General features: G+C 29.0%; 1 protein-coding gene across 1 annotated transcript; it reads left to right on the top strand.

Annotated features, from left to right (window-relative positions):
- The first annotated feature begins 352 nt into the window (after positions 1-352).
- LOC111211525 lies at positions 353-2,045 on the top strand. Its single transcript, XM_048748452.1, has one exon. It carries the CDS (start codon positions 1,733-1,735, stop codon positions 1,913-1,915), a length of 183 nt encoding a protein of 60 aa, XP_048604409.1. The 5' UTR covers positions 353-1,732; the 3' UTR covers positions 1,916-2,045.
- Positions 2,046-11,415: the final 9,370 nt, after the last annotated feature.

The following is an 11,415-nucleotide window of genomic DNA, read 5'->3' as shown; positions in this document are numbered from 1 at the left end:
AAATGACATTATGTCTAAATTTATTTAAGGATATTTCATTAAGGTAACTAAAAAAGACAAACAATAAAATAGGAAGTTTAAATTCATTTAAGCATATTTCATTAATGTAACTGAAAAGACAAGTAATAAATTAGGCAGTTTTATTCGTTTTAGGATATTTCATAAATGCAAATAAAAAAAGACAAGCAAAAAAAAAGAGTTTAATTAATGAAGTAAGAATATTTTCAAATGGGTACTTCTCTTTTAATAATATAGATAGATTTCATCAAGAAACAAATGGAAAATTAAGACTGATCATGAATATGGATACATATCCCAAACCTAGATGACATTAGAATATAATATTTCCATTATTGTAGTTTCCTCTATTCGATAGTATTAGGAAATCTGATGTATATAAATATAGGCCTTGAGGTCTTCCATGAATAATAAGAACGATTATATAATTATAGAACTTCTCATGGTATCAGAGCCACAACGGTTTTTGAGGACCAAAACCAGCGCTTCCGTTTATTGTGGTTAGAAAATTTTGGTTATGGTGATGACAATTGAAGAAGACGACGTTCCGGATGATGATGACGTGAAGAAACAAACTCGAATTGCTTTCAAAACAACATGCGAATCTCGATCTCACGACATGCGACCTCGAACTCTCGACATCACGACCTGCGACCACGAATACTCAATCTCACGACTTGCGATTTCTCGAACTCTCAACCTGCGACTTCAATCAAGACCACCGAACAACTTCAACCCAAAAACTCACGACCACCGAACCTGCGACCTCACGAACTCACAACCGACGAACTTGGGACCTCTCGATTTTTCTTTGATCAACAAGGATAGCAAACTTTCCTGTTGTTACAACGACCTCGAATTGATGAAACCGAACCTGACGAAACCGAACCCGATAATATTGAATTCGACGAACCGAAACCGACGATCCAACAAACTGATGATTTTGACGAAAGAACCAACGACCGATTTGAATTTGAATACTTGTAGTTCAAGTTGGACATACAAAATTTGTATGCTCCAACTTGAGGGGAGGTATTGGGATATTAGCATATCCCAAACCTAGATGACATTAGAATAGAATATTTCCATTATTGTAGTTTCCTCTATTCGATAGTATTAGGAAATCTGATGTATATAAATATAGGCCTTGAGGTCTTCCATGAATAATAAGAAGGATTATATAATTATAGAACTTATCAATGGATTTGATTTTGAGAATACCATCATAAAAACAAAAAATGGTACGGAAGCAAGGCAAGTATTAAAATAAAAAACGACTAAGGATATTTGACTGAGGTATCGGTTTGTTTATTACATGGATCACTAATTTTTGGCATGCAATTTGGAAAATGAAAATATTAATATGCCAAAACGAGCAATATCACATGACAAGTAATGAAAACATGTAGATACAATTAGTTCCCTCTTTATATTTTGTATCTCTGATCTGGCATTTTCTTTGTTCTTGATTTCGTGCTCCTCATACAGATAATACTCTCTTACACAAAAAAAAATAACTTCTTTCTCAATGCACCAACCGATGCAGCCATGCAAAAGATCGTAGCTCAAACTTATATCTAATTCTTCTTTTTTGGCTACTCACTTTTTCGTCAAAAAAAAAAGCTCAAACTACTTGTTAAAAGCTAGCCTGGTCAAATTGACTCACTCTACTAACTTTAAAGGGAATCTGAGAAATAAGTAGATCAAAATTTTCATGTTGCCTATAGTGTCGTGCGAATTCTTAGGAATAGGAGAACCAGTAATCCCAAAAATAGGAGGTATGGAGATTAGTTGGTTAGGAGGGAATCCCAGCGATATTAGCAATGATGAGGTGATGAGATTATGTTTGTTTTGGTTAGGGATTAGAGGAATGGGAGAGGTAAGCCAAGTAAGGTAACGAGTTTTTGTTCGTAGAAAGTTCCATTTCAATCTGCTTATCTGTTTGAACTAGGGCTGGGCAAATAAACCGAACCCGAAAATCTGAACCGATCCCGATCCGATAAAAATGAATCCGAACCTGACATAAATACCGAATGGATCATGTTTTTTGGTATTTTGGGTTATGGGTATTATCCGAACCGAATCCGAACCTAAATGGATATCCGATAGAACCCGAAACATTTAAAATCACAAAAAGAACTTCTACCAAATATGATCTTAATTCGTAATATGTATCCAAAATACTTTAAGATATTATTGAACTTCTAAAATAATTATTTGTTACATGAAGGTTGATGGTGGAATGTGGCGGTTGAAGCCTGAAGTTTTTAGATTTTGGTTTTGTTTTCATTGAATAATGTTTCTCATTTCATGAGAACTTAGTTTTTGTTCTATGATTTCATTTATCTGATTTTCTTTCTATCACTAACTATGTTTATCTTTCCCTTGATTTTGAATGATAATGTTTGATGTTTTTTCTTATTTTTGAATTGATTTTACTTATGTTTTGGCTAGGCCTGTCCAATATGGTAAAACCGAACCATACCGAACCGAACCGAACCGAAATAGACAATATGGTATGGTTTTGGTATATACCATATAAACCGAATGGATATGATTTTATAAAAACCGTAGGATTTGGATATGGTTTGGTTTATAACCGATTAAACCGAATAAACCGAACAAAACCGATCAAAATTAAAAACATGTAAATATGTACATATTTTATAACGTCACATGAAAAATATATTTGTTATATAAGTTATTCTTTTGTTAATAATTATTACCATATTTTTATAGTAATAAAGAATCATAATTTGAAAAACACTTAAAATATAATTAAATAACAATTCATCGTAACTGAGGATTTTTATTTTCTTAGTCTTCTTCTTTTAATCATTTTGTTTTCTTTTATCATTGATTAAATTGAGGTGAAGGTTATAAATTTGATAGGTAATAACTAGAAAAAATTCTTCACAATTTTTTTCTTATTTATAAACGAACAGAGTTTCACTCGACGAAGCATGACTTTGATGAACACTGAATATGGAAGAGTGGAAACATTTTCTTTCATACTTCTCATTTTTTTTTCAAAATTTCGAGCTTTGATTTTAATTCTAGATATGATTATTTCATTTGAAGGTATAAGCTTTTTTATTTTTTTGTTCTTTTATTTGAAAATATAATATATTTTTAATAAATGACTGCGATGACAATATGACTCTAAAATTTATATAATATGATCCCAAACTAAATAATTATGTTTTGGTATAAAACCAAATAAACCGAAAATCGGCGGTATATAAACCAAACCGAACCGAACCGAAGTAAATAAGGATTTAAAATGGTAGTTATATTTTAATAACCGAAATACCGAAAAACCGAAAAAACCGAACCGATATCCGGATTGAACACCCCTAGTTTTGGCTATTAAAATATGTACAAATCATATATTTTAAATCCGAAGAACCGATTTAATTTATGTTTTAGTTACAAAATAGGTACAAATCAGATATTTTTAAATCGAAGAACCGATTGGGACCCGAACCCGAAAGTACAATGGGTTATACCGGTTCTTTGAAGATTTACTAACCCTGATCCGAACCCGATAAAACCCGAACCGGTCTCGAAATTTCCAAGTTGATGAGAATTCATTTGTCAATAACCCCTCCTAAAAATATAAGAAAATATTAATATAATATTGTTATTAAATATATAAGTTGGATACAAATGTTTTTTTTTTCCATTGACAAACAAACTATTAATTTAAGTAATTGTATGTTTAACATTTATAGTTAGTTATACTCAGTTTAATAATAATTTTAATACCAAAACTCACAAATGTAACGTTAAAATAATCATTACAAAACCTATAAATTAAAATGCATAACATAAATACAATGAATTTACCATATATAATAAACTAAATAGTTTATTCAGTTTTATATACTATTATAAAGTATATGAAAGAGTTAAATCAAAATTTTATAAATATTATCAAATTTTCTGGGTTTTTCGGGTCAAACGGTCTCGGTTCACGGGTAATGGCGATTTTAATTTATTGGTTTTCATTAAAATTGATTCGGTTATTAAAAATTAAGTATAAATAATTTTTTAGGATCTTTGGTTAGTTAGAATTTAAATATAATTAATATTTATAGGTATATGATTTGTATTTTAAAATTTTAGGTACCCATTTGGTTATCGGTTCGGTTTTAGTTTTTCGATTCGGTTTTTCGGTTCCCAAAGATATAAGATTTATTCGGTTATTTATGATATTCATTTCAATTTTGATTTGTATTTTTCAGTATGGTACAGCTTGGTTCGGTTTCGGATAAATGTGCCAGACTTATATACTATTTTACATATAAATTCATTTCAAAAATAAATCTGTGCTTTTCAAACTTGGATCAAAATCTAGTATAGACCGGTCGGTGCAAAAACAATTAGAAATTAACATTTAAAGGGTTGTCTACAAATTTAAATTCAATCAAATAAAAAAAAAGTGATCTTTAAAAGATTTCTTTAATATTCCTCCCTGAAAAGGTTTTTTTTTCATTATTATTCCTCTTATTTTCATGCTAAAGTGTTTTTATATTTGTTTATCTAGTTGTTAGCTAGAACTAATCTGGTAAGATAAGGCGTCGTATTTGCTCTGACCTCACTCTACATATTTCCGATTACCGACTCCGGCTGCTCTCATAGGGTCGGAGTCGGGTATAGCCTTTGTTGATCTCTATCATGGTTTTGAAAGATCTACAGATTATCTCTCCTTCTACTCAACGGTCGGATGATCCGATCATGATCGGAGTGTTTGAGGGATGTTTGTAGATCTTTCTGGTTACATCACTTTTCTCATCTAGTTGTTTGGTTGGGATTTTGTCCTACTTGTGCAGATCTGATCTTCTTGGAATCTTTTGTCTGGCTGTGTGAATTTGCATGTTTGGATTCGCGATGTCTTTGTTGTCTTCTCCGGTTCGATCTTCTACCTTATTGTTCCTTGCATGCGGTGGAATCCGGGGTTGATTGGATTCGCTCCTTGTCATTACCAATTGATCAGATCGAGATCTTCACTTTCGTCAAGCTTCAATTTGGCGGTTTCAAGTCCTTCGCGACAACGCCGTTCCGGTTTGAAGACTTAGAAATGGTTCGTCTTCATGTTATGCTGGTTCTTGTTGCTTGGGTTCTCAATTGTCTGGGCTATTCACAATAGGAGGCCTCTCTTCACGGTGGTTTGATCAAGTTATCATCATCGGTTTGTTCTTCTCAAAGGATCCGAAGACTGCATGCAATTTTTGCTCATCGTGTTTATGAATCTGCTGTTTTGTCTTTTGCTTAACTAGATGAAAGAATGTTGTTTATATTATTGTCTTGTTAAATGTTTTTTCTTTTCATCATGTCTCCCTTAATTGGGCTTATGCTTCTGGGAACTTTAGTTAAGTTCGCCAGCTCCTTTCTCCGGGATACTTGTATCCGCGGAGCTGTATGGTTTCTATCTTTGATCAATATAATCTTAATAGTGTTGAAAAAAAAGCTAGAACTAATTTTTGTTACATTTCCTAGGGCTATTATCTCAAACTTTCAAGACCATTAGTTTCATGTGTCAGTCAGCAATAAAACAAGGAGAACTCATTAAATACGATTTGTGACAAGGAATTGGAGATTTGTTTCATCTTGATTAAATGGTTGATAAATCTGATTTCCATAAAATCAACCATCCGGTGTATTTGGAAAATCCAAAACAAAAACTGCCACCAAAATATTAAAATTCTTATGTTATAAGCAAATTACTAGATTTGGACCCGCACAACCGTGCGGGTATTAATTTTCATGTTTATATATATTTTACATATTTAAAATATATTTTTAAAGTAACTTATATATTTAAATTTTTATTATAATTATTTTAAATATAACAATTTGATAGTTTTCATGCTGTAAGTTAATTGATATTTTTAAATCATCATATATATTTGGTATTTTCATTATATATATTTTAAAATTATTTTTTATTCAATTATTATGATCATGATCGTAATTCAAAGCGGTAGATTTTCTTTATCAATATTTTTTATGTTTATTCATTTAAGATAATAACTATATATATATATATAAAAGTTTAAGATAAGTTAATTTTATACATGAATTATCTGATTTACTAATGTTAACCCGTTCTACCAATATATTATATTTCTAGCATAAATTTTTAATGTTTGTGAAAATAAAATATATTAACTTATCAGTGTGAAAATAAAATATATTAATTTATCAGTTTAAAATAATTTTATCATATTAGTTAAATACAATGTTTTTCTTTAAATGATAGATATAACTATAAAATAGTAAAATTTGATATAATTTTTTCATTTTATAAAAGATAGGTGAGTATATATATATTAATGTATATTAACGTTAATTTCATTACTAATTACAAAATTAGTGAAAATATTTATATATAATTTTTGATAATTAAGATATTGTTATAATGTTTTTCAACACATTTGTTAAGAAAATTAAATATTTATTTATATTTTAAATTAAAGGATATCAAATTATATTATGATTTAAGTAGTTAAAATATTATATATTAGCATTAAGGAAATACATTTAATAAAAAAATTAAATGACGATCCAAATAAAAATATCACACATGAATCAAGGTGAGTTTGTTAACCAATCCAGGTTTTTAAGAGTCGTTATTATATTAGGAATGATATATTATTAATCTATATTATTAGTAATAAATGAATGATAATTGATTTCTAGTGAGTGTCCATTTTTTTAAAAAAAATCACACATAAATCAAGGTTGTGACTTCAGTTTTAATACATAAGATATATATTTATATTTTAAATTAAAAGATATCAAATTATATTATGATTTAAGTAGTTAAAATATTATATATTAGCATTAAGGAAATACATTTAATAAAAAATTTAAATGATGATCCAAATAAAAATATCACATATGAATCAAGGTGAGTTTGTTAACCAGTCCGAGTTTTTAGAAGTCGTTGTTATATTAGGAATGATATATTATTAATTCATATTATTAGTAATAAATGAATGATAATTCTTGTGAGAGTCCATTTTAAAAAAAAATTACACATGAATCAAGGTTGTGATTTCTGTTTTAATATATAAGATGTTTAGTAGAAAATTTTTAAAACTTTAGAAATGCTCTTAAAATATTATGTTAGAAAGGTTATGAAAAACGTTAATTTTTTCAACAAAAAAAAAAGAATCACAAGTTTAGGTGATGTTAGGATTATAGGATTCTGATAATTTTTTTTATAAAAACAAAATAGTATCTTTAGAGCCACAATTATATTATATATTAAATAACATGTATATACATATATGTTTTTTGTTGAGTTTTTATTCTATATGATTTTTACGAGACAAATATTTTACATGATGGAAGATCACTCTATCTTTCTTTCCTTTTTAACTATTAACTACATCTTGACCCGCCCAACTGGGCGGAGCTTATTATAACTTTATAGATTTTAAAATTTATGGTTGTTTATGTCTTCTAGTTATTTGTAAATTGTATTAGTAGTTGATGTCGGTTTTTGGGTGATAATTATATGAAATCAGAAAGTGGTATGTTAGATACGTTTGATTTAGCAAGATAGTTTTTTTTTTCAATTTTTAATTTAGTTATACGATACAGACAGATTTTTTTTTGGCGCAAAGACAAACTATTTTTTTTCCTAACTAAACAATGCACGAAAATCACAATCGGGTTAAGCTCTGTTTTTTTCCAGAAATCAAATTATGCTCCTCTATCTCAACACATTCTATCATGATCTGTTCTTCACATCTGTGTATGTTCCTTGAGATATCAGGTTATGAAAATTAAGGAAGAATTATAGGGGTTATATTAATCGACTAATCTTTTTTTGGTGAAATTAATCTACTCATCCGATGTAGAAACTCAGTGAAGATCAGGTTAATAGCTGCTCGATAGATTAAAGGAGTCGTCAAAGACTAAGGTAATATTTTCTTTACTTTTCATCTAATTAAGACCGAAGTATGTTTGCTTAGTATGTTTGCTTGGAAACATGAATAACAATATAAATGATAATTGTTTGATAACATTAATAGCAATATAAAAAAAGTATAGTGTCAATTTAATAATTTTATTAATATAAATACATTAATTATCTTTTCATATTTTGCTCGTTTTTACAATTTCATTAATTATATTACCTTAACATTACATCACATTAATAATTATATTACCATAATAATAATAGTGCAGATTTTTATTTATTAGTTTTCAACATTAATTTTGTGTCAATTATAAAATCAAAAATATAACATAATTTAAACGTTCGGTTTAGTTTGTTTTACTAAATATTTTTTTAGTTTCAATCAGTGGAAAATTAAGTAGCCAAAAATATAATTCAAAGACATGTTTTGTGGATAAAATAATAACTTAAATTAAAATAATAAAAATATATAACATTTATTATCACTTAATTTTTCACTCCATATAATTATTTTACTAAATAAAACACTCTTTTTATTTCACTTAATTTAGTCAAACTCATAGAAAGAGTTCTTTTTATTAGTTTATAAAATCAGTTAGGCATGAACATTGACTATCCATTTAGGTACGGGTTGTTCCTTTTGGGTATCATTTTTTTCGTTTTGAAATTATGCTCCACTTGAATATTATAAATTTATGTGTGAGGTTTGAGTTTGGTTCTTGTGGGTTTGTATGAGTTCGGTTTTGATGTATAGAAACCTAAAAATATCTAAATAACAAATGTATCTGAAACGGGTTCGGATATTTGTACCAAAAATAACTGTATTACACGATTTGGTTCATGTCTTTTGAATACAGCTAGTTATATTACGACACATCTAAAATATATGATATTAATTATGGAGAACAGTTATCAATGTATAAAAATGTTTGAAACAATAACCGCGCAGATGTGCGAATCAATCTCTAGTCATTGTTAACGATAAAAAAAAAAATTAACACCTGTTAATGATAAAACCAGAGATAACCATTCATATGTTCAGCCATATAAATATATATATATATATATATATATATATAAACTTGTATATATCGTTCTGTATTAATAGTATATGAAACAAAATATACATCGTTCTGTATTAACAGTATATGAAACAAAATATACACAAACATTCGGATTGTCACGCACAAACATTCGGATTGTCACGCCGGTCGCCTGGTCTTAACATACTGACGATAATATTTTTAAAAATATCTGCACTTACGTGTTTTTGAAACATGTAAGAATCTCAGGATTGATCAAGACCAAATTTGCATCAAATGCATCGGTAATTTGAATATCACCTAGGTATTATTTTAGTGAAAATATAGGATTTTTTTTTGTCATTGAAAATGTTCCCGAGGAACAGAAGACCAAATGGTCGTAGTTCAAACAAAGAAGCAAAGATACTAAAGGAAATAAAAATGCCAGTAGGCACCAAAAACTCCCAACACACGGGGAAGAAAACATAACAGAATTCATCTTGCTCGGTAGCTTAAAGTAGCCCCGAGATACCTAGTAGCTCACATCTCATACAGTCCTTGCTGCTTCCCTTCTGATCAGAGGATGTAACCATACTGGCCCATTTGTAGCCACATAAGATTACTGCCATTGAACCTGCAAGGAGCTGAATGCAATTGATGAAGCCACCCTATTCCCCTCTCTCTGAATTACCGTAACTCGATTTGTCTCAATCTGATCAGAAGGGAAGCAGCAAGCAAAACTCCAAAGTGATAGAAGATTAATGGGCACTGAAGCCTGATCAAGAGTCGTAGACCATTGAGTAACTGACGACTCAAGCAAAACTCTACTAATTTTAATGTCACACAGTGCTTCCACCGTCCATACCATAGGGTTTTATGTCATGAACAACTTGTTTCTCAAGAATATACCAACTATTATTTTAGTAAAAAAGAATATACTTTATTTTGTAATCAATAAATGGGTGATATATATGGATATTTGAGCACGATTTGGGGAATACTTCAGTTTGAAGATATTGTTAACTATTTGGCAAAATTTTCTCTAAGGTTAACTTTAACTGAATAGTTAACAAAAATGGTTACAAAAACCGAAATTTGTGTATATTAATTACTTGTTTTTTAATGTGGACCAAATTAATTCGGGTTATGTTAGAAGAATAAACCCATATAATTGATGCAATGATTTCTGTTTTCTTATTGAATAATCCATCAACTTCATCTTCTCCAAATGTATACTGTGATAAAGGTATATGGATAATAGTACAGGAAAATAACAAAAAGTCAATTACTTCTTATTCTAGTAACGTTACAAGTCAGACTTGTGCAGGCTAACACAACATGAACAAAAAGGACTAATACATATATGACACGAGCAATAACAGAAAACATTATTAGTAACAATATATTCAAGTCATGTTCGTTCATGGACACAGCATTGATACCATCATATATGCTAATTAATGTTTAGAGTGGTTTCAGAGATCCACTTAAAATGTCTATGGAACAACTTTGAGTAAACAATAGATATAGTAAACATGCAGAACAAACACGACTTGAAATCATATAGCGTTTGATCGAAAGGTTTATTATAGAAGTCACGATGTATATAATATATAAAGGTTTGATTTTTTTACTGCATATATAAAGGTTTGATTATGTTCTTAAAACATAGACATTTTCGATTTATGTAATTGTTGTTGGCAATGTGGGATTTAATGTGATATTAATATGAAACTAAATGATAGAACAACTTAATGTAATGATTTTCTAGTAGATAGTCCAAAATAAAATATCACACATGAAAGAAATTAAGATTTATATTTTAATATATAAGAAGCAAACAATCTTCTATTATTTTGTGTCTAAAATTTTATTTAAATATATCAGTTTGACTTCAGGATATACATATATATATATATATATACATATATATTTTTACTTACATCACTTTCACAAACTTAATATGATTTCATATTTCATATTTTTTATCTAACACTACTAGATCTTTCCATATGGAGTTATATTTTGTTGGTTGTTCTATTTCGGTCTGGTTACCCAGACTACTTCAAGCTTGACTAACAGAATGGTATTTTGACGTAAAAAAAATAAAAAAACGTAATATGATTAGAGGCGCCAAACACTAAGCCCTCGATATGATTACGATACACAACACAATAAAATCACCGTTAATACTTAATAGGGAACACACACCGTGGTCGCATGTAATCCATACATTTAATGTATAAGTTTTAGACTAACTTTTCTGAATGTTTACCAGATTATCAAAAATTAAACTGGTACATTTGAGAAATCTTCATCAAAACCACTTAAATATTAAAAACCATATAATTACTATAGTGTTGTTGGTTTTGTTACCGCAACTGGCTGCGTCTGAGTCTGAATCTGCGTCTGAGTCTGAATCTGTTTTTTGGTAAATAA

This window comes from Brassica napus, chromosome C2 (genome assembly GCF_020379485.1).
Source record: "Brassica napus cultivar Da-Ae chromosome C2, Da-Ae, whole genome shotgun sequence".
Taxonomy (NCBI): domain Eukaryota; kingdom Viridiplantae; phylum Streptophyta; class Magnoliopsida; order Brassicales; family Brassicaceae; genus Brassica; species Brassica napus.
This window is presented reverse-complemented; position numbering and strand designations above follow the sequence as displayed.